This window comes from Bombina bombina, chromosome 4 (assembly GCF_027579735.1).
Source record: "Bombina bombina isolate aBomBom1 chromosome 4, aBomBom1.pri, whole genome shotgun sequence".
Lineage (NCBI taxonomy): Eukaryota > Metazoa > Chordata > Amphibia > Anura > Bombinatoridae > Bombina > Bombina bombina.
In genome coordinates, this window is record NC_069502.1 from 187,024,319 (window position 1) to 187,049,481 (window position 25,163).

General features: G+C 38.7%; 1 protein-coding gene across 2 annotated transcripts in view; it reads left to right on the plus strand.

Moving 5' to 3' along the window:
* Positions 1-25,163, plus strand: part of RNASEH1 (ribonuclease H1) — a 166,750-nt gene that overhangs the window by 75,908 nt on the left and 65,679 nt on the right. For both annotated transcript variants that reach the window (XM_053709725.1, XM_053709724.1), the window contains exons 5-8: positions 7,787-7,886; positions 10,902-10,956; positions 20,135-20,219; positions 20,869-20,993. In XM_053709725.1, the coding sequence (XP_053565700.1) occupies positions 7,787-7,886; positions 10,902-10,956; positions 20,135-20,219; positions 20,869-20,993 (365 nt within the window). The remainder of the gene's footprint in view (positions 1-7,786; positions 7,887-10,901; positions 10,957-20,134; positions 20,220-20,868; positions 20,994-25,163) is intronic.

Here is a 25,163-nt window from a genome sequence, read left to right on the forward strand (position 1 = left end):
TTGACACTTCCTTGGTGTTATCAACCTGCTTATATTTTCCCGCCTCTAGTTCTCCTTCCAAGAATGATCTCCAAAATCATCATGGAACAATTGTTTGTGTTGCTGGTGGCTCCAGCATGGCCTCACAGGTTTTTGGTATGCGGATCTTGTTCGGATGTCCAGTTGCCAACTTTGGCCACTTCCATTAAGGCCGGACTTACTGTCTCAAGGTCTGTTTTTCCATCAGGATCTCAAATCATTAAATTTGAAGGTGTGGAAATTGAACGCCTAGTGCTAAGTCATAGAAGTTTCACTGACTCAGTGATTGTTGCTATGTTACAAGCTCATAAATCTGTCTCTAGAAATATTTATTCTCGAGTTTTGAAGACTTACATTACATGGTGTTCTCATAAATTTTCTTGGCATTCTTTTAGAATTCCTAGAATTTTACAGTTTCTTCAGGATGGTTTGGATACGATTTTGTGTGCAAGTTCCTTGAAGGGACAAATCTCTTTATTTCACAGAAAGATTGCTAAACTTCCTGATATTCATTGTTTTGTACAGGCTTTGGTTCATATCAAGCCTGTCATTAAATCAATCTCTCCTCCTTGGAGTTTTAATTTGGTTTTGAAGGCTTTTCAGGCTCTTCCGTTTGAGCCTATGCATTTTTTGGACATTAAACTACTTTCTTTTACAAGATATGACGAGTCCATGGATTTCATCCTTGCTTGTGGGATTTAACCTCCTGCTAGCAGGAAGTGGCAAAGAGCACCACAGCAGAGCTGTATATATAGCTCCTCCCTTCCCCTCCCCCCAGTCATTCTCTTTGCCTGTGTTAGTGATAGGAAGAGGTAAAGTGAGGTGTTTAGATTCTTCAATCAAGAAGTTTTTTATTTTAAAATGGTGCCAGTGAGTACTATTTTTCTCAGGGAGAAATTGTCAGTCTGGAGTTTCCCAAGAGGAATGGAGACATATTTTTTTGCCCTGATGTTGAGGATCTTGGCAAACGTTCTCTAAGATACATACTGGTTCCCACAGAGCTTCTGAAGGTAGTGTAAGAAAAATCTTCAGTGTGGAGAACGGTGTCATGCTACATGCAGCATTGAGGTATGTTCAGTCTTTTGCTTCTAGGGATACTTGATAAATCAGAACAGGCTGACATTATTCCCTACCTGGGAAGGGGTAATCAGTAGGCACTATATGTATATTGGTGGAACTTGAATTCGCTCTTGAATTCGCTTTTTTATATTGATGCTAATATGTCAATATGGGCTAGACGCTGGGAGATGCGGTTGTGGTCTAAGGACTGTCCTATTATCTCTTTATAATTGGCCTGAGAAGAGTATGGCTGTTAATTTCTGAGTTACGATATGTATTGAGCATATTTGTTAGAGGGACACATGGTTTATACACTATGCTTGGGATCGACATTTTCTTTTCTTCCCATGCAGTTTGTATTGTGCATATTTATTAGAGGGGCACATGGCTGATCTCTGTGCTTGGGATCGACATTTTATTTTCTTCCCATGCGGTTTGTTAGACGGCTCATGCGACGCCCATGGTGGGCGGGGCCTATTTCGTGCACTCAGGCGCGCTGTATTCCCTCAGCATACGCAGCAAAGTCCTCAGCTCCGGTGGAGGCCCAAGTTAATTTGCAGACGGATCGTCATCCTCGCAGAATTAGAGTACTCTGGGGGCAGGTAGGCGCCACAGCAGAGCTGTGCAGGGGCCTAGTTTGTTTAAAATTTGATTATTTGATAAAGGGTGATATAAAGTGTTACGTAGCATATCCTAACAGTGGTGCAATATTATCTAGCTAAATTGGATATATTAGGACATTTTTTATTGCTGCAAACATGATTTTTTGAGATACAGAAAAATTGTTGCGCTTTTATTATTTAAAGGCGCAGTACACTTCTAGGTAAACTTTTTTTTTTATTTAGTTTTTTTACTACAGAGGTCAATAAATAAGGTTAAGAACGACTATTATTGCTATTGCTAGTCTGTTTAACAAGTCTCAACTTGAGGAAACTACTTGTTCTATGTGTTTAGATGCCACTGTGGAACCCCCTCTTACTTTTTGTCCCTCATGTACTAATATGGCCTTACAATGTAAAGAGCGGATTTTATTTAAAGAAAGTGTGTCTAAGGATGATTCTCAGTCTGAGGAGAATCAGGGCATGCCGCCAAATTCTCCCCAAGCATCACAACCTTTAACGCGATGCCGGGTTCTTCAACCGTGTCTAATTCATTTACCCTGCAGGATATGGCTGCAGTTATGTCAACTACCCTTACAGAGGTATTATCTAAGCTGCCAGTGTTGCAGGGCAAATGCAGTAGGACAGAAGTCAATGTGAATACTGAGTCCTCTGATGTACCCTCACAGGGATCTGATTTGGGGGTCAGGGAACTTCTGTCTGAGGGGGAAGTGTGTTGCCTCAGATGGATTCGGATGTCATGTCCTTTAGATTTAAGCTTGAACACCTCCGCCTGTTACTTCGGGAGGTTTTAGCGACTCTGGATGACTGTGACTCTATTGTGGTACCACCAGAGAAATTGTGTAAAATGGACAAATACTTAGAGGTACCTGTTTACACTGATATTTTTCTGGTTCCTAAGAGAATTTCGGAGATTATCAAGAGGGAATGGGACAGACCGGGTATACCGTTCTCAACTTCTCCTAATTTTTAGAAAATGGATCCCATATCTGACACTGTTCGGGACTCTTGGCAAACGGTCCCTAAGGTGGAGGGAGCTATATCTACCCTGGCTAAGCATACAACTATTCCTATTGAGGACAGTTGTGCTTTCAGAGACCCTATGGATAAGAAATTGGAGGGTCTTCTAAAGAAATTGTTTATTCATCAGGGTTTCCTTTTACAACCGACGGCCTGCATGGTACCAGTTACCACTGCGGCGGCCTTCTGGTTTGATACCTTAGAAGAGTCTCTTAAGACTGAGACTCCTTTAGAGGATATTTTAGATATAATTAAGGTTCTTAAGCTGGCTAATTCTTTTATCACAGATGCCGCCTTTTCAGATTGCCAAATTGGCGGCTAAGAATGCCGGATTTGCCATTTTAGAGCGTTATGGTTAAAATCTTGGTCTGCTGACGTGTCATCTAAGTCAAAGCTTTTGGCTATTCCTTTCAAAGGAAAAACCCTATTCGGGCCTGACTTGAAGGAAATCATTTCTAACATTACTGGAGGTAAGGGTCATCTCCTACCTCAGGATAAAACTGCTAGATTGAGGGGTAAACAAAATAATTTTCGTTCCTTTTGGAACTTTAAAGGAGTCCCCTCTTCTTCCGCTAAACAGGAAAGGATTTTTGCTCAAGCCAAGTCTGTCTGGAGACCCAACCAGACTTGGAACAAGGGTAAACCTAAAAAGCCCGCTACTGCTACCCAGACAGCATGAAGGGGCAGCCCCTGATCCTGGACCGAATCTATTAGGGGGCAGACTTTCTCTTTTTGCCAAGGCCTGGGTAAGAGATGTTCAGGACACTGGAAATCATGTCCCAAGGGTATCAACTGGAATTCAAAGATTCTCTCCCAAGGGGGAGGTTTCTTCTTTCATGATTATCTGTAGACCAGATAAAAAGAGAGGCGTTCTTACATTGTGTAAAAGACCTCTCTACTATGGGAGTAATTTGTCCCGTTCCAAGACTGGAACAGGGGCAGGGGTTCTACTCAAATCTTTTTGTGGTTCCCAAAAAAAGAGGGCACATTTCGACCTATTTTAGATCTAAAATGTCTAAACAAGTTTCTCAGAGTCCCATCCTTCAAAATGGAGACTATTCGAACAAATCTGCCATTGATCCAAGAGGGTCAGTATATGACTACCGTGGACTTGAAGGATGCATATCTTCATATTCCTATCCACAAGGATCATCACCAGTTTCTAAGGTTTGCCTTCCTGGACAAACATTTTCAGTTTGTGGCTCTTCCCTTCGGGTTGGCCACAGCACCGAGGATCTTCACAAAGGTTCTAGGGTCCCTTCTGGCGGTTCTCAGGCTGCGGGGCATTGCAGTGGCGCCTTATCTGGATGATATTCTGATCCAGGCTTCATCTTACCATCTGGCAAAATCTCATACGGACATGGTGTTGTCCTTTCTGAGGACTCACGGATGGAAGGTGAATCTAGAAAAGAGTTAACCAATTCCACAGACAAAGGTTCCCTTCTTGGGAACTCTGATAGACTCTGTATCCATGAAAATTTTCCTGACAGAGGTCAGAAAGTCAAAGATTCTGAATGCATGCCGAACCCTTTAGTCCAATCCTCGGCCATCAGTGGCTCAGTGCATGGAGGTAATTGGATTGATGGTGGCAGCAATGGACATCATTCCGTTTGCTCGCTTTCATCTCAGACCACTGCAACTGTGCATGCTCGGACACTGGAATGGGGATTATGCAAATTTATCTCCTCAGATAACTCTGGATCAGGAGACAAGAGACTCTCTTCTTTGGTGGTTGTCGCCGGATCATCTGTCCCAAGGGACATGTTACCTCAGACCCTCTTGGGTGATAGTGTCAACGGACGCCAGTCTACTAGGCTGGAGTGCAGTCTGGAATTCCCTGAAGGCTCAGGGTGTGTGGACTCAGACGGAGTCTCTACTTCCAATCAATATTCTGGAATTGGGAGCAATATTCAATGCGCTGCAGGCATGGCCTCGGTTGGCTTTGGCCAAATTTATCCATTTCAAGTCGGACAACATCACGACTGTGGCTTACATCAATCATCAGGGAGGAACGAGGAGTTCCTTAGCGATGACAGAAGTATCCAAGATAATTCGATGGGCGGAGTCTCACTCTTGTTATCTGTCAGCAATCTACATCCCAGGAGTGGACAACTGGGAAGCAGACTTTTTAAGCCGACAGACATTTCATCTGGGGGAGTGGGAACTCCATCCGGAGGTCTTTGCAACTCTGATTCTCAGATGGGGCAGACTGGAGTTGGATTTGATGGCGTCTCGTCAGAATGCCAAGCTTCCAAGATATGGATCCAGGTCAAGGGATCCTCAGGCCGAACTGATAGATGCCTTGGCAGTGCCTTGGTCGTTCAACCTAGCTTATGTGTTTCTACCGTTTGCTCTCCTTGCCCAGGTGATTGCTCGGATCAAACAGGAGAGGGCTTCAGTAATTCTAATCGCGCCTGCGTGGCCTCGCAGGACTTGGTATCTAGTGGACATGTCTTCTCTGCCGCAGTGGAAACTTCCATTGAGGCAGGACCTTCTCATTCAGGGTCCCACCCAACACCCAAATCTAAATTCTCTGCAGCTGACTGCTTGGAGATTGAACGCTTAATCTTATCTAAGCGGGGGTTCTCTGATTCGGTCATTGATACTTTGATTCAGGCACGTAAGCCTGTTACTAGATAAATGTGCCATAAGATATGGCGTAAATATCTTTATTGGTGCGAATCCAAGAAGTTAGGATTCCCAGGATTCTGTCTTTTCTCCAAGAAGGATTGGAGAAAGGGTTATCAGCAAGTTGGACGTGGTCCGTTTCCTGAAATTTTACTTACAGGCGACTAAAGAATTTCGTCAATCGTCTTCATTATTTGTTGTTTTTTCTGGAGGTCAGAAAGCTACGACTACCTCTTTCTTTTTGGCTGAAGAGTATCATCCGTCTGGCATATGAGACTGCTGGACAGCAGCCTCCTGAAAGAATTATGGCTCCTTCTACTAGGGCTGTAGCTTCCTCATGGGCATTTAAAAATGATGCTTCTGTTGAACAGATTTGCAAGGCTGCAACTTGATCGTCTCTTCACACTTTTTCCAAATTTTCCAAATTTGATGCTTTTGCTTCATCTGAGGCTGTTTTTGGGAGAAAGGTTCTTCAAGCAGTGGTGCCTTCCGTTTAGGTTCCTGTCTTGTCCCTCCCTTTCATCCGTGTCCTGTAGCTTTGGTATTGTATCCCACAAGTAAGGATGAAATCTGTGGACTCGTCATATCTTGTAAAAGAAAAGAAAATTTATGCTTACCTGATAAATTTATTTATTTTACGATATGACGAGTTCACGGCCCACCCTGTCATTTTTAAGACAGGTATGTATTTTTTGTATTAAACTTCAGTCACCTCTGCACCTTTGGCTTTTCCTTTCTCTTCCTATGACTGGAGGGGGAAGGGAGGAGCTATATATACAGCTCTGCTGTGGTGCTCTTTGCCACTTCCAGCTAGCAGGAGGTTAAATCCCACAAGTAAGGATGAAATCCGTGGACTCGTCACATCGTAAAAGAAATAAATTTATCAGGTAAGCATAAATTTCCTTATCTTGGAAAGTGTTGTTCCTTTTGGCCATCTCTTCTGCTAGAAGAGTTTCTGAGTTATCCGCTCTTTTCTTATGAATCTCCTTTTCTGATTTTTCATCAGGATAAGGCGGTTTTGCTGACTAATTTAAATTTTTTTCCTAAGGTTGTGAATTCTAACAACATTAGTAGGGAAATTGTTGTCCCTTCTTTGTGTCCTAATCCTAAGAATTCTTTGGAAAGATCCTTACATTCTTTGGATGTGGTGAGAGCTTTGAAATATTATTATATTGAAACTACTAAGATTTCAGGAAGACTTCTAGTCTATTTGTTATATTTTCTGGTTCTAGGAAAGATCAGAAGGCTTCTGCCATTTCCTTGGCTTTTTGGTTAAGCTTTTGATTCACCAAGCTTATTTGGAGTCGGGTCAAGCCCCGCCTCAGAGAATTGTGGCTCATTCTACTAGATCAGTCTCCACTTTGTGGGCTTTTAAGAATGGAGCTTCAGTTGATCAGATTTGCAAAGCGGCAACTTGGTTCTCTTTGCATACATTTACTGAATTCTACTGTTTTGATGTATTTGCTTCTTCAGAGGCAGTTTTTGGTAGAAAAAAATCTTCAGGCAGCTGTTTCAGTTTGATTCTTCTGCTGATGTTTTGAAGTTTTTTTCTTTTCATTATAAGAATAAACTTATATTTTGGGTTGTGGATTATTTTTTCAGAGGAAAATGGCTGTTTTTATTTTCATCCCTCCCTCTATAGTGACTCTTGCGCAGAGTTCCACATCTTGGGTATTGATATCCCATACGTCACTAGCTCATGGACTCTTGCCAATTACATGAAAGAAAACATAATTTATGTAAGAATTCACCTGATAAATTCATTTATTTCATATTGGCAAGAGTCCATGAAGCCCCCCTTTTTATGGTGGTTATGATTTTTTTTGTATAAAGCACAATTATTTCCAAATTCCTTTGTTGATGCGTTTTACTCCTTTCTTTATCACCCCACTACTTGGCTGTTCGTTAAACTGAATTGTGGGTGTGGTGAGGGGTGTATTTATAGGCATTTTGAGGTTTGGTAAACTTTGCCCCTCCTGGTAGGAATGTATATCCCATACGTCACAAGCTCATGGACTCTTGCCAATATGAAAGAAATGAATTTATCTTGTAAATTCTTACATAAATTATGTTTTTCCTACCATCATCTTGCTTTTGTGTCTTGCCAATATTCTATATTTTTATCGCAGTGATATTTTTAGGCAACTATTGACTCTCTCTCGTAACACACATTTATTTTTCTCTAGCGCTGCCTTCCCCTTTCTCTTTATCCCCCTTACCTCTCTTTCGCCCCCTGTTTCTCTTTCTTTTTCACTTTCTTTAACTCCCTTTCTATTTCTTTTCTCTTTCTCTCTTTCTCTCTTACTCTTTTTCTCTCTCTGTGTAACACTCTCTCTATCTCACTCATAATATATTGTTCCATTCTATCCACTTAGGCAGACTGAAAGTGACATCGAACTATAGCAATTTTATATAAACAAACCTTTCTTTGTTTTCTGTAGGTGATTCAGTAGTTGTATATACAGATGGCTGCTGTTCGCAAAATGGACGCTTTAAGGCAAAGGCTGGGATTGGTGTTTTTTGGGGTCCAGGCCACCCACTGTAAGTGATCTTAGGACCATTAAATACAATAGATTTGCATAATCAACAAATGCATGATACAAAGACAATCCAATAGCAATTAATCTGAATTATAAATGAGTAGTAGAAAAAAAAATGTTTCTGACAAATTTCAAAGTTATGCCTTTTTCCACTCCCCCTATCGTGTGACAGCAATCATCCAATCACAAATGCATATACGTGAATTCTTGAACATGCTCAGTTAGGAACTGGTGACTCAAAAAGTGCATATTGTTAATGGAAGTAAATTGGAAAGTTGTTTACAATTGTATGCTCTATCTGAATCCTGAAAATTGAATTTTGACTTGAGTGTCCCTTTTAAAAATGAAAACGAGAATACCCAGGGCTGGACGCTTCCATTAGTCTCCTAGTCCCGTTGCTATTGTTATAACTAATCAAATTTCTGGCTCCTAGTCCTGATATGTGGAGTGTTAATAAAATTCACACAAAGGTAAACCTTCAACATTTTATACCAATTAAACTTGCTACAGCAAATATGTGATAAGCAGTACCATAGAAGCTATGTTCCTACACTGCAAAAGAGTTTACTTTTTACTAACAAAGCTTGAATGAATTTAAAACATTTGTCTGTGTAAATCTTACAATGCAGTATTAAAAGGGACCTGAAACCCAGATTCTTTCTTTCATGATTTAGAAAGAGCATGCAATTTTAAACAACTTTCTAATTTACTTCTATTATCTCATTTGCTTCATTCTCTTGATATCCTTTGCTGAAAAGCATATCTAGATAGGCTCAGTAGCCACTGATTGGTGGCAGCACATAATTGCCGCGTGCGAATGGCTCACCCATGTGTATTGCTATTTCTTTAACAAAGGATATCTAAAGAATAAAGCAAATTATATAATAGAAGTAAATTGGAATATTGTTTAAAATTGCATTATCTACGTGAATCAAGAAAAAGGAAAATTTTGGGTTTAATGTCCCTTTAATTGCTGATATTTATTACTATTTTTATATATATATATATATATATATATATATATATATATATATATATATATATATATAATGTGTGTATGTATGTCCTTTTTAAAGTGAAAGTCAATCCTAGCGTTGTACAAACGCTAGGATTGACTATTGAAACAAATAAAGGGTACATTCATTCATTCATTCATTCATTCATTCATTCATTCATGAAGTATAAGATACTCTTGCAATTGACTCTTAGCCAATAGCCATGCAGTAAATCCGGCTTGGCACCCATGGGAGCCGGATTTACGGCACGGCTATTGACTAAGGTGAAAACGTCACCTCTTAGCAAAAATTTTTTTTAGCCGTGGGCTGCTGTAGCAGCTAAGAACGGCGATCGGTTGAAACAAATAAAGGAGCTTTCTACATGAAGTATCTTATACTTTATGAATGAAAGTCCCCTTTTAATAGTTTAAATAGTCAATCCTAGCATTTGTACAACGCTAGGATTGACTTTCACTTTAAGTAATACTGATTACTTTTTCCCCCAACTGCTAATTTAGATTTCTTCATAGATGTTTATTCATTTTTTTTTTCTTATTATATAGTTTCATAATTACATCATACAAATATATTGATAGCCAGGAGTGAGGAAATGTTACAACTTCCAAAGTCGATATCTGACTTGCTTGAAATTTTCATTTGTCCCAGACAGAAATTGTAGTGAAGGGAATTGTTTTAAACCTTTTCCTTTCTTTAACATTGAGTGAGCTAGTAACTTTTTCCCTCTGGACTCTTGTTGGTAAAGTCCCTCTACATTTGCAAATCCGTTTTTACCAGTGAGTGTGTGTTTAGGTTTAGAAATGGCTTTAACCTGCATGCCCTTATGGGCAGGCTAAGGACTGGTGACACTCTGCATGTACACACCTGCCGTACCAGCAGGAACTCACATATTTAATGCTCAGGAACCTGTACCTAAGTTCTTTTTAAAAAAAAATGTTTAAGTTGTTGCTGGATGCAAACTCACAATTGCAAGGCTGGTATAATCCCTTATTATTGTTTTGTGTTTTAATGTTATTTTTTTTCAATGGACTGTTCTTCCAGTCATAACCTCATCCCATCTGTTGTACACTATATGAATATACAGTAGTTACATTCAGGGCCCGGTGATCTAAACTTTGCAAGTCCAGACGTGCTTATTCATGCCGACCCTTGCTGGTCCTGCCCTGGTGGAATTATTGTAAAAAAATAGGCAATCCCTGTGAGTGGCGAGGTGTCTCCTATTAAAAGTTAATGGAGCTTGCTGGAATGGAACACTTTGCTCCATAGAGCAAAGTGAGCAGGGGGTGCACTTTAAAAATGCAATTCTTTAGCCAACATTAATCACATTACTCTACTTTCTGCGTATTTCATCTTTCAATCGCCTATATTTTTATCTGCACACGTTTGTCTATTAGGTTTATAAGTATGTTCAGTGTTTTGAGAAAAGCTTGCCACCTTTTAGTTGGTGAGAAAAAACGGTGAGATCTGTAATGTGAAAATCTTTACAGAATTACGCTCTGATTAGAGAGACAATTTCATATATGCCCATGGAACGTCTATGTTCAACCCATTTTACGAAAAAAACAACGATTATGCTTTGTATTTTGCACATGCCACTTAAATAACGATTTACACTGCATGTTTAATACGATTTATTCCTGGGCAATTTACATACAAATTTAACATTTTTGATAAAATAAAATTTTTGGTGAAGAATTTGTTACAATTTTTGATGCACCTTAACAATACATTTTTTTTCCTGCATATTTTTGTGAGTGGTTCAATTATTTGTGTAAGATTTTTAAAATACAAATTTTATTGTTCACTTTTGTAATGTCCTGATCTCCTCCCCATACAAAAATACAGTATACGCCCCTTAGCGAGACTGGCTTTAGATCATTCCACCAGGGAAATAGGACTGGCGAGCATTCTTTAATAATCTCGCCAGCCCAGAGACCTGTAGATCATCCGGCCCTTGATCTGGAAAACATCACTGTGTTTATACATTTATTTTTATTTTAAAGGAATGTAGCAGAAAGACTTGAAGGAAGACAGACAAACCAGCGGGCTGAAATACTGGTAAATAGTGTATTTAATGAATAACAAATTTATGTAGGTGTGTGAATGCCTTTTTAAACAGAGAGATTGGCACTGCATAAAGTCTGTATTATTTTCAGATATATTTAAATGTGTGGTTTGCAATGACTGCAGGTAAATGATGTGCCCCTTGCTGAGTGATGCTTTTAAGAGCAGCAGTTCTCACACTCATTCTGCTTCCTTGGTCCCCACAGTGTTAGCCAGCCTGGTGACCCAGTGCCCCATTCCGCTTTGGAGGTAGTTCATATGAAGAGCTGTACCTTTTTGAGCATGGCAATTCCTGTTCTCGAGTTTACTTTGTATAGTTTTAACTTGCTTGGGGACTCGGTTCTATGTATTCAGTATTCCTGCACTCTTCTTGTGGGGTGGCTGGTAGAAATTAATATTTATTTTTCTCTTGTTATTAATGTAAGAGTATGTTACTAAATTTTGAGGCTGGTATAAATGTGTCATGCCCTAATTATTTAAGCACTATTGGTCAGTGGGTGAATCATTGCAGATAAATGTGTTGGAACATGGACAGCTTGCCTGGTCCATCTACATTTTCAAAGTCAGTTACAGTTTTCAGTAATGAAAGTTCTCTTGGACAATGTAGCATCAGTGTCTTGCATCTGATTTCAGCAAGGCACTTGAAGTCATTGATGTCGGGACTTTCTGATTCGCTGGTGGATGCACTTTTGCAAGCTTTAAAAGCATCTTCAACCTACAACTGTATTTTGCGTGTTCTTTTCTGTATGGATGTAGTTACATGAGGTTTCTTCAGATTAGACTGCTGTATGTAATATTTTCGGTTTTGCATGATATTTTAAAGGAATATTAACCACTAAATAAGTTTGTTATTATGTATTCAAAGCGAATAGCTTGAGAATAGTATAGAGATGTATTTCTTTTTTCTTTCATGTAATTAACAAGAGTCCATGAGCTAGTGACGTATGGGATATACATTCCTACCAGGAGGGGCAAAGTTTCCCAAACCTTAAAATGCCTATAAATACACCCCTCACCACACCCACAAATCAGTTTTACAAACTTTGCCTCCAAGGGAGGTGGTGAAGTAAGTTTGTGCTAGATTCTACGTTGATATGCGCTCCGCAGCAAGTTGGAGCCCGGTTTTCCTCTCAGCGTGCAGTGAATGTCAGAGGGATGTGAGGAGAGTATTGCCTATTGAATGCAGTGATCTCCTTCTACGGGGTCTATTTCATAAGGTTCTCTGTTATCGGTCGTAGAGATTCATCTCTTACCTCCCTTTTCAGATCGACGATATACTCTTATATTTACCATTTCCTCTACTGATTCTCGTTTCAGTACTGGTTTGGCTTTCTACAAACATGTAGATGAGTGTCCTGGGGTAAGTAAGTCTTATTTTCTGTGACACTCTAAGCTATGGTTGGGCACTTTATTTATAAAGTTCTAAATATATGTATTCAAACATTTATTTGCCTTGACTCAGAATGTTCAACTTTCCTTATTTCCAGACAGTCAGTTTCATATTTGGGATTATGCTTTAATTATCATATTTTTTTCTTACCTCAAAAATTTGACTTTTTTCCCTGTGGGCTGTTAGGCTCGCGGGGGCTGAAAATGCTTCATTTTATTGCGTCATTCTTGGCGCGGACTTTTTTGGCGCAAAAATTCTTTTCCGTTTCCGGCGTCATACGTGTCGCCGGAAGTTGCGTCATTTTTGACGTTATTTTGCGCCAAAAGTGTCGGCGTTCCGGATGTGGCGTCATTTTTGGCGCCAAAAGCATTTAGGCGCCAAATAATGTGGGCGTCTTATTTGGCGCCAAAAAATATGGGCGTCGCTTTTGTCTCCACATTATTTCAGTCTCATTTTTCATTTGCTTCTGGTTGCTAGAAGCTTGATGTTTGGCATTTTTTTCCCATTCCTGAAACTGTCTTATAAGGAATTTGATCTATTTTGCTTTATATGTTGTTTTTTCTCTTACATATTGCAAGATGTCTCACGTTGCATCTGAGCCAGAAGATACTACAGGAAAACCTCTGCCTGCTGGATCTACCAAAGCTAAGTGTATCTGCTGTAAACTTTTGGTAGCTATTCCTCCAGCTGTTGTTTGTATTAAATGTCATGACAAACTTGTTAATGCAGATAATATTTCCTTTAGTGATGTACCATTGCCTGTTGCAGTTCCCTCAACATCTAAGGTGCAGAATGTTCCTGATAACATAAGAGATTTTGTTTCTGAATCCATAAAGAAGGCTTTGTCTGTTATTTCTCCTTCTAGTAAACGTAAAAAGTCTTTTAAATCTTCTCTCTCTACAGATGAATTTTTAAATGAACACCATCATTCTGATTCTTTGGACTCTTCTGGTTCAGAGGATTCTGTCTCAGAGATTGATGCTGATAAATCTTCATATTTATTTAAGATGGAATTTATTCGCTCTTTACTTAAAGAAGTACTAATTGCTTTAGAAATAGAGGATTCTAGTCCTCTTGATACTAATTCTATACGTTTGGATAAGGTTTTTAAAGCTCCTGCGGTTATTCCAGAAGTCTTTCCTGTTCCTAATGCTATTTCTGCAGTAATTGCTAAGGAATGGGATAAATTGGGTAATTCATTTACTCCTTCTAAACGTTTTAAGCAATTATATCCTGTTCCGCCTGACAGGTTAGAATTTTGGGACAAAATCCCTAAAGTTGATGGGGCTATTTCTACCCTTGCTAAACGTACTACCATTCCTACATCAGATGGTACCTCGTTTAAGGATCCTTTAGATAGAAAAATTGAATCTTTTCTAAGAAAAGCTTATCTATGTTCAGGTAATCTTCTTAGACCTGCTATATCATTGGCTGATGTTGCTGCAGCTTCAACTTTTTGGTTGGAAACTCTAGCGCAACAAGTAACAAATCGTGATTCTCATGATATTATTATTCTTCTCCAGCATGCTAATAATTTCATCTGTGATGCCATTTTTGATATTATTAGAGTTGATGTTAGATTTATGTCTCTGGCTATCTTAGCCAGAAGAGCTTTATGGCTTCTAAATCAACTCTACTTTCCATTTCTTTCCAGGGAAACAAATTATTTGGTTCTCAGTTGGATTCTATTATTTCAACTGTTACTGGTGGGAAAGGAACTTTTTTACCACAGGATAAAAAGTCTAAAGGTAAAAACAGGGCTAACAATCGTTTTCGTTCCTTTCGTTTCAACAAAGAACAAAAGCCTGATCCTTCGTCCTCAGGAGCAGTTTCAGTTTGGAAACCATCTCCAGTCTGGAATAAATCCAAGCCTGCTAGAAAGGCAAAGCCTGCTTCTAAGTTCACATGAAGGTACGGCCCTCATTCCAGTTCAGCTGGTAGGGGGCAGGTTACGTTTTTTCAAAGAAATTTGGATCAATTCTGTTCACAATCTTTGGATTCAGAACATTGTTTCAGAAGGGTACAGAATTGGTTTCAAGATGAGACCTCCTGCAAAGAGATTTTTTCTTTCCCATGTCCCAGTAAATCCAGTGAAGCTCAAGCATTTCTGAATTGTGTTTCAGATCTAGAGTTGGCTGGAGTAATTATGCCAGTTCCAGTTCCGGAACAGGGGATAGGGTTTTATTCAAATCTCTTCATTGTACCAAAGAAGGAGAATTCCTTCAGACCAGTTCTGGATCTAAAATTATTGAATCGTTATGTAAGGATACCAACGTTCAAGATGGTAACTGTAAGGACTATATTGCCTTTTGTTCAGCAAGGGAATTATATGTCCACAATAGATTTACAGGATGCATATCTGCATATTCCGATTCATCCAGATCATTATCAGTTCCTGAGATTCTCTTTTCTAGACAAGCATTACCAATTTGTGGCTCTACCGTTTGGCCTTGCTACAGCTCCAAGAATTTTCACAAAGATTCTCGGTGCCCTTCTGTCTGTAATCAGAGAACAGGGTATTGTGGTATTTCCTTATTTGGACGATATCTTGGTACTTGCTCCGTCTTTACATTTAGCAGAGTCTCATACGAATCGACTTGTGTTGTTTCTTCAAAATCATGGTTGGAGGATCAATTTACCAAAAAGTTCTTTGATTCCTCAAACAAGGGTAACCTTTCTGGGTTTCCAGATAGATTCAGTGTCCATGACTTTGTCTTTAACAGACAAGAGACGTCTAAAATTGATTACAGCCTGTCGAAACCTTCAGTCTCAATCATTCCCTTCGGTAGCCTTATGCATGGAAATTCTAGGTCTTATGACTGCTGCATCGGACGCGATCCCCTTTGCTCGTTTTCACATGCGACCTCTTCAGCTCTGTATGCTGAACCAATGGTGCAGGGATTACACGAAGATATATCAATTAATATCTTTAAAACCGATTGTTCGGCACTCTCTAACGTGGTGGACAGATCACCATCGTTTAATTCAGGGGGCTTCTTTTGTTCTTCCGACCTGGACTGTAATTTCAACAGATGCAAGTCTCACAGGTTGGGGAGCTGTGTGGGGATCTCTGACGGCACAAGGAGTTTGGGAATCTCAGGAGGTGAGATTACCGATCAATATCTTGGAACTCCGTGCAGTTTTCAGAGCTCTTCAGTTTTGGCCTCTTCTGAAGAGAGAATCGTTCATTTGTTTTCAGACAGACAATGTCACAACTGTGGCATACATCAATCATCAAGGAGGGACTCACAGTCCTCTGGCTATGAAAGAAGTATCTCGAATTTTGGTTTGGGCGGAATCCAGCTCCTGTCTAATCTCTGCGGTTCATATCCCAGGTGTAGACAATTGGGAAGCGGATTATCTCAGTCGCCAAACGTTGCATCCGGGCGAATGGTCTCTTCACCCAGAGGTATTTCTTCAGATTGTTCAAATGTGGGGGCTCCCAGAGATAGATCTGATGGCCTCTCATCTAAACAAGAAACTTCCCAGGTATCTGTCCAGATCCCGGGATCCTCAGGCGGAGGCAGTGGATGCATTATCACTTCCTTGGAAATATCATCCTGCCTATATCTTTCCGCCTCTAGTTCTTCTTCCAAGAGTAATCTCCAAGATTCTGAGGGAATGCTCGTTTGTTCTGCTAATAGCTCCGGCATGGCCTCACAGGTTTTGGTATGCGGATCTTGTCCGGATGGCATCTTGCCAACCATGGACTCTTCCGTTAAGACCAGACCTTCTGTCTCAAGGTCCTTTTTTCCATCCGGATCTGAAATCCTTAAATTTAAAGGTATGGAGATTGAACGCTTGATTCTTGGTCATAGAGGTTTCTCTGACTCCGTGATTAATACTATGTTACAGGCTCGTAAATCTGTATCTCGAGAGATATATTATAGAGTCTGGAAGACTTATATTTCTTGGTGTCTTTCTCATCATTTTTCTTGGCATTCTTTTAGAATACCGAGAATTTTACAGTTTCTTCAGGATGGTTTAGATAAGGGTTTGTCCGCGAGTTCTTTGAAAGGACAAATCTCCGCTCTTTCTGTTCTTTTTCACAGAAAGATTGCTATTCTTCCTGATATTCATTGTTTTGTACAAGCTTTGGTTCGTATAAAACCTGTCATTAAGTCAATTTCTCCTCCATGGAGTTTGAATTTGGTTTTGGGAGCTCTTCAAGCTCCTCCGTTTGAACCTATGCATTCATTGGACATTAAATTACTTTCTTGGAAAGTTTTGTTCCTTTTGGCCATCTCTTCTGCTAGAAGAGTTTCTGAATTATCTGCTCTTTCGTGTGAGTCTCCTTTTCTGATTTTTCATCAGGATAAGGCGGTGTTGCGAACTTCTTTTGAATTTTTACCTAAAGTTGTGAATTCCAACAACATTAGTAGAGAAATTGTGGTTCCTTCATTATGTCCTAATCCTAAGAATTCTAAGGAGAAATCATTGCATTCTTTGGATGTTGTTAGAGCTTTGAAATATTATGTTGAAGCTACGAAATCTTTCCGTAAGACTTCTAGTCTATTTGTTATCTTTTCCGGTTCTAGGAAAGGCCAGAAAGCTTCTGCCATTTCTTTGGCATCTTGGTTGAAATCTTTAATTCATCTTGCCTATGTTGAGTCGGGTAAAATTCCGCCTCAAAGAATTACAGCTCATTCTACTAGGTCAGTTTCTACTTCCTGGGCGTTTAGGAATGAAGCTTCGGTTGACCAGATCTGCAAAGCAGCAACTTGGTCCTCTTTGCATACTTTTACTAAATTCTACCATTTTGATGTATTTTCTTCTTCTGAAGCAGTTTTTGGTAGAAAAGTTCTTCAGGCAGCGGTTTCAGTTTGAATCTTCTGCTTATGTTTTTTGTTAAACTTTATTTTGGGTGTGGATTATTTTCAGCAGGAATTGGCTGTCTTTATTTTATCCCTCCCTCTCTAGTGACTCTTGTGTGGAAAGATCCACATCTTGGGTAGTCATTATCCCATACGTCACTAGCTCATGGACTCTTGTTAATTACATGAAAGAAAACATAATTTATGTAAGAACTTACCTGATAAATTCATTTCTTTCATATTAACAAGAGTCCATGAGGCCCACCCTTTTTTGTGGTGGTTATGATTTTTTTGTATAAAGCACAATTATTCCAATTCCTTATTTTATATGCTTCGCACTTTTTTTCTTATCACCCCACTTCTTGGCTATTCGTTAAACTGATTTGTGGGTGTGGTGAGGGGTGTATTTATAGGCATTTTAAGGTTTGGGAAACTTTGCCCCTCCTGGTAGGAATGTATATCCCATACGTCACTAGCTCATGGACTCTTGTTAATATGAAAGAAATGAATTTATCAGGTAAGTTCTTACATAAATTATGTTTTTTTAATTATTTTAATTGTTTAAAATATAAAGAATAATAGTGACAGTTCTAAATGAGCTGGTAAAGTGACTAATTGTCGATAACAGGGGATATGTGATAAGAACAATAGGTTACAGCTCCTGTTCTCTAAAAGGTCCAGGCCTATTTTATAGCTACTATTACTGCAGTTAGATGGGGGTCAGAAGCTTTTGTCACACAATTGTTCTTAAATGGACAGTCCACACCACAGTTATGCTTACTTCTACTGCCCATTTGTTCCCTGACAAGCCGCCTACATCCTTTGCACATACTGCAGTGTAAAGGTTATACTTAATTTTTTTTTAAGTTTCTGCCAAACCCCTCCTTTTTCCTTGCAGTGCCTTTCTTTATGCCCTTACATTTGTGCTAGAGTCTCATACCTTATGTGCGGGTTGGTCATTGGCTGCAGCTACAGATACTGACCACATAAGCTGTAGGAGAAATTTGGCGGCCATTTCCCAATGGCAAAAATAATAGAGAGTTTACATTTGTATGTGCAAATGGATGCATGAGGCTTGTCAGGGAACAAACTATCGGTAGCAGTAAGCATAACTGTGATATAGACTGTCCCTTTAAGCAGTGGCTTGTATATATTGTAGGTGCAGGTCTTTAGTGACTCTGTAGGATTAAACTCTGGTTCTGGAAGAAGTATCACTGTTTGTTTGACTATTACAATAGTTAAAGGGACAGTATACTGTAAAATAGTGTTTCCCTTAATGTGTTTACAATTGCTTTTTTTACCAACTGCAGAGTAAAAAATTTATGAAAATGAGCTTTTTAAGGTTTATTTCTGTATATTAAAGCTCTGATTTTGTGTTTTGAAGCCACAGCTTAATAAAATAGGTTGAGCTTGTAGGTATAATCAGATCTCATTACTGTATCACATTGTGCACATATACCTGCTTCTTTATCTTATATCTGTCCTTAAAACAATCACCAATACTTTGAGAGAACAATGGAAAATCAAAATTTTATTACCTTATCTCTGCTTTATCACACTGGGAGTGTAATTTCTTCTGCTGGCTTTGTTTACAAAGCTTATCTATAGCTGGTACGCGCGGCCACAAACTTTCCGAATAGGTGGGGATACCACATGCTAAATTAACAATTTCAAATGCCAATATAAGGGTAAAGGAGCTACTTGTAAACAATTTAATACACTCCAGCAGGTAAAGTGGATCATTGGGAACAAATTAAAGGGGAGAAAATTTTTGAGTAAACTGTCCCTTTAAATTAATAGCTCAGTCACAGGATCTTGCTATCCCGTGTTTGTCTTTATGTGGTTTTCAATCAAGTCAGATACTGAACACCTACCTACAATTTATTACTTGGGTACGGTACATGCCTCTACGGCAATGATCTTCTGTCAATTTTGTCACAAGAATGAGATCTGGCTTTACACCTTGAATGCAGTTTGCTGTCTTCATATACATGATATCACAAAGGTTGTATACAAGAATGTTAGCTGCATCATTTTACCTTTTCTGGATAATAAAGGCATCTCTTAAACTTAGGCTATAAGTTCAAAAGCTAAAGAAGCTACACGTGAAAGACATTTCTAAAACACTGAAAGTTACATGTTTCTGCCTCTGCTTAGGCAAAGATGTAGCCGAAAACTTTTCAATTCTGTACAGACATCTAAATGAAGCACACCTACTTCTAACATATAAGCTGCACTAGGATGAGTCAAAATAAACAGAAACTTAAATATTCTGTACTCCTTTAAAGGTAGATGCAAGCCAAACATTTTCTTTCATTATTCACACACACCATGCAATTTTAAACAACTTTCCAATTCACTTCTATTAACTAATTTGCTTCATTCTCTTGCTTTGTTGCAAAATAATACCTAGGTAGGCTAAGGAGTAGCAAGTCACTACTGGGAGCTAGCTGCTTATTGGTGGTTGCACATATATGCCTTTTGTCATTGGCTTACTTGATGTGTTAAACTACCTCTCAGTAGTGCATTGCTGCATCTCCAACAAAGGATACCACCGGAACAAAGTAAAATTGAAAATAGACGTAAATTTGAAAGTTGTTTTAAAATGGTATGCCCTGTCTGAATCCCATGCCCCTTTAAGCATTTTATATTACAATCTCAGTGTGCTTATTGTCCCTTTACAATTGCAGGGTCTGTGTGATTATTCCTACATCTGTTTGTACAATTGAAAAGATGGAAACACACTGGCCTTTTAAATACTTAGTGCAATTGTCTCATCCTGAAGAATGTAATCTCTTCAATTCAGGCCTCCTTCTGCTGCACTACGTTTTGTTTAGTCTGTTTTATTTATCATCTACCATGAATCTGCGTTTTAGTGTACCCTAAACAATGTCATTTGCTAGCGTTTTGGAAATTGTATTTATGAATACTGAAGACATTTCTGTAAGATTTCTTTTTCTTTTCCTAGGCAGCGTGCAAAGCAATAGAACAGGCCAAAAGTAACAATATCACAAAACTTGTTCTCTACACTGATAGTATGTTTACAATTAATGGTAAGAACTTAGTTTTTATTTCATAAGTTAATACTTTTTCATCTAATTAAGATGCACGTTTGAGTAACAGGTTAAACGGCTGTATTGGAACTGTAATGTATATTAGTGTTCTTTTCAAAATCAGGTATGTTATTGGGTTTTGCAGACTGCAATTAAAGTATGTATGTATTTATGTATGTATTTATGTATGTAAGCACACAGATGAAATAATCAAGGCCCAGTCACTATGGTTAACCCACCTGTGCTGTCATATCCTTAATACATGTGTGTTCAAACATCTGTAATAAAAGAATAGTTTATGCTCAATCTACTGTGATTATGTGTAATTTAAACTGTTCCTCAAAAATGGAAAAACGTCATAAAAGGAGAAATCCGCAGTTTACTGACAAAATGGTTGTCTGATTGCATTTTTGCATGTCACAAGGAATGGCATAGTGACCTACAGTAAGAGCAAAAAATGGTAGTTTCAAGTTCTATTATCCAAAGCCAATCTGTAAATGTGTATACATTTCAGAAGACTGTGATTCATATAGAGTATTTTATCTTTTTATTTCTTTACCTTTTTTTCCGCAGCTTATTTACAAATGTATTTTATATAACGGTGGTAAATCATGCTTACCTGACTTATGTAGTTTCTCTGCTTATATAGGTATTACTAAATGGATTCATTCCTGGAAGAGCAATGACTGGAAACTGAGCACTGGCAAGAATGTTATAAACAAGGAAGACTTTGAAAAGCTTGACAAGCTCACTGAAGGCATTGATATTAAATGGGTCAGTGTGTTACATATAAACTTTGTGTGGTCACGTGCGTATATGTGTGTGTATGTGTGTGTGTGTGTGTGTATATATATATATATATATATATATATATATATTTATATATATATGTGTGTGTGTATGTATATGTGTGTATATGTATATATATATATATATATATCTGCAACAACTAATAGATATAATCAATAATAATCGATTATGAAAATAGTTGTCAACGAATGTCATTATCAATTAGTTGGTCTGCGATTAGTTGGTTTGCACACAGCACCAGCTGCTTCCCTCAGATGAGCTCCTGCACATGGTATTGTGTTTTATGGTTATGTCCTTAGCCTAAAGGACGTTTACAGAAATTTACTTTTCACTTTTTCAAGACCGTATAAGTTTCTTTTTAAGTTTAGAACTACTCCTGGCCTATGTGCAACCCAGAAATAATAGGAGTTAGCATTTGGATGGTGTATGGTAAATTAGGAAATTTGGGACTGTGCTTTGCATGATATAGTTAGTGCCAAGCTTGTTAGTTACATAGATTGATGGGAGTTGTTATATGAATTGATGTGCACTATTATCTGTTTGCACAATTATTAGCGGATCGCTTGCTATTGCTGATTATATGTACTGTATAGATAAATGTGTAAGGCTTTGTCCTGTTATTGATATAAAGTCCTTAGCCCCAAGGCAGAAAATAGTGTGATCTGCGATGTGATCGCAGAAAATGCAGACTGTCTGCAGAAAGATTGAGCCTAACATTAGGTGAAGCATTCAGGATTTATTTAATTTATTTAAATTGTAAAAAAAAAATTCAGCTTTTGATATTGTACTGGTAGTGGGGGGGGGTCAGAGCGGAAAATTCACTGACAGGCAGTTAGCGCGGGAGGAACACTGTCAGACAAAGTGACTTGGTCTATCAGTGTGAGGCGCGTTGCTGGTGGCTGTAGACAATCACTGTCAGAGTGAGCTTATTAGCGCTCCAGCGGTCCTGACAGGCTGACTGACAGTGACAGCTTCATCCTCATTTGCACCTACTCCTTTTATCCCCACATTCAAAAGATCCAACTTGAAGCGTTATCTCAGGTAAAACTGAATCTTTCTTGTTGGTCTGTAATAATGTGTCCTCATGTCTTATAAATCCCATTTGATGATACAGTTAATGCAGAAATAATATGTGGGTTGTGGCTTATATTTCTATTAGTGAGGACTGAGGAGCATATGTTTGCGTTGAGGGATTCAGGTGTTATTCTAGCAGGTCCGATTAACTGAAAAACAGTACACCACTTATACAAGTGGTGTGTCTCTCTCTTTGCACTTGGAAAAAAACAATAATCCTTAATGAAAGGGATTTAAAGATGCTCTGTATTCACTATTGGTAATTAATATGCATACATGGGTTCTCAGAGAAAAAAAGTATGTAATGGGAGGAAACAAAAAATAAAATGCCCAGTTCAGTGGCATAATATGCAGCATGATAAATTTGCTTATTGTACAATTTGGGTTTTTTGTTTTCTAAAGTCTCATTGATATAAAAAAGTTAATAAAGTGAGTGCTTTTTAATATACAGAGAACCAAATTCCAGTGGGAGGCATATATCCCCTTCCCATCCAGATGTGTTTATGGTGTGTGTGTGTATATGGTGTGTGTGTGTGTCTATATGGTGTGTGTGTATATGGTGTGTGTGTGTGTCTATATGGTGTGTGTGTGTGTGTGTGTCTATATGGTGTGTGTGTGTGTGTGTGTATATGGTGTGTGTGTGTGTATATGGTGTGTGTGTGTGTGTGTGTGTATATGGGGGGTGTGTGTGTGTGTATATGGGGGGTGTGTGTGTGTGTATATGGGGGGTGTGTGTGTGTGTATATATGGGGTGTGTGTGTGTATATATGGGGGGTGTGTGTGTATATATGGGGGGTGTGTGTGTGTATATGGGGGGTGTGTGTGTATATGGGGGGGGTGTGTGTGTATATGGTGTGTATATGGTGTGTGTGTGTGTATATGGTGTGTATATGGTGTGTGTGTGTGTATATGGTGTGTATATGGTGTGTGTGTGTATGGTGTGTGTGTATGTGGTGTGTGTGTATGTGGTGTGTGTGTATATGGTGTGTGTGTGTGTGTGTATATATGGGGTGTGTGTATGTATGGTGTGTGTGTATATGGTGTATATACAGGCTGTACATGAACCTGTCCTCATGCACACCGAGTAAGGGCAAAAACACAGCAACACCAGCTTCTTAAAGACACTGCAGAAACATTTTCACTAAAAAAAATCTCATCGCAGAAAATGAAAAAAAAGTTCTGCCTCTGGGGTCCTTAGCACTTGACTTTTTTTAATATATTTTTATTTTTTGTGATGTATACCAGATTTAACCTCTAAGTATATTTCTTTCATGTAATTAGCAAGAGTCCATGAGCTAGTGACGTATGGGATATACATTCCTACCAGGAGGGGCAAAGTTTCCCAAACCTTAAAATGCCTATAAATACACCCCTCACCACACCCACAATTCAGTTTTACAAACTTTGCCTCCGATGGAGGTGGTGAAGTAAGTTTGTGCTAGATTCTACGTTGATATGCGCTCCGCAGCAAGTTGGAGCCCGGTTTTCCTCTCAGCGTGCAGTGAATGTCAGAGGGATGTGAGGAGAGTATTGCCTATTTGAATGCAGTGATCTCCTTCTACGGGGTCTATTTCATAGGTTCTCTGTTATCGGTCGTAGAGATTCATCTCTTACCTCCCTTTTCAGATCGACGATATACTCTTATATATACCATTACCTCTGCTGATTCTCGTTTCAGTACTGGTTTGGCTTTCTACAACATGTAGATGAGTGTCCTGGGGTAAGTAAATCTTATTTTCTGTGACACTCTAAGCTATGGTTGGGCACTTTGTTTATAAAGTTCTAAATATATGTATTCAAACATTTATTTGCCTTGACTCAGAATGTTCAACTTTCCTTATTTTTCAGACAGTCAGTTTCATATTTGGGATAATGCATTTGAATTAATCATTTTTTCTTACCTTCAAAAATTTGACTCTTTTTTTCCTGTGGGCTGTTAGGCTCGCGGGGGCTGAAAATGCTTCATTTTATTGCGTCATTTTTGGCGCAAAAATTCTTTTCCGTTTCCGGCGTCATACGTGTCGCCGGAAGCTGCGTCATTTTTTGACGTTATTTTGCGCCAAAAATGTCGGCGTTCCGGATGTGGCGTCATTTTTGGCGCCAAAAGCATTTAGGCGCCAAATAATGTGGGCGTCTTATTTGGCGCTAAAAAATAAGGGCGTCGCTTTTGTCTCCACATTATTTAAGTCTTATTTTTTTCAGTGCTTCTGGTTGCTAGAAGCTTGTTCTTTGGCATTTTTTCCCATTCCTGAAACTGTCATTTAAGGAATTTGATCAATTTTGCTTTATATGTTGTTTTTTCTCTTACATATTGCAAGATGTCTCACGTTGCATCTGAGTCAGAAGATACTACAGGAAAATCGCTGTCTACTGCTGGAGCTACCAAGCTAAGTGTATCTGCTATAATTTTTGGTATCTGTTTCTCCAGCTGTTGTTTGTATTGCATGTCATGACAAACTTATTAATGCAGATAAAATTTCCTTTAGTACTGTTACATTACCTGTTGCTGTTCCGTCAACATCTAATTTTCAGAGTGTTCCTGATAAACATAAGAGATTTTATTTTTTAAATCCATTAAGAAGGCTATGTCTGTTATTTCTCCTTCTAGTTTACATAAAAGTCTTTTAAAACTTCTCTTTTTTCAGATTAATTTTTAAATGAACATCATCATTCTGATACTGATAATGGTTCTTCTGGTTCAGAGGTTTCTGTCTCAGAGGTTGATGCTGATAAATCTTTGTATTTGTTCAAGATGGAATTTATTCGTTCTTTATTTAAAGAAGTATTATTTGCATTAGAAATAGAGGATTCTGGTCATCTTGATTCTAAATCTAAACGTTTAAATAAGGTTTTTAAATCTCCTGTAGTTATTCCAGAAGTGTTTAATCTCCCTGATACTATTTCTGAAGTAATTTCCAGGGAATGGAATAATTTGGGTAATTCTTTTACTCCTTCTAAACGTTTAAGCAATTATATCCTGTGCCATCTGACAGATTAGAGTTTTTTTGGGACAAAATCCCTAAGGTTATGGGGCTGTCTCTACTCCTGCTAAATGTGCTA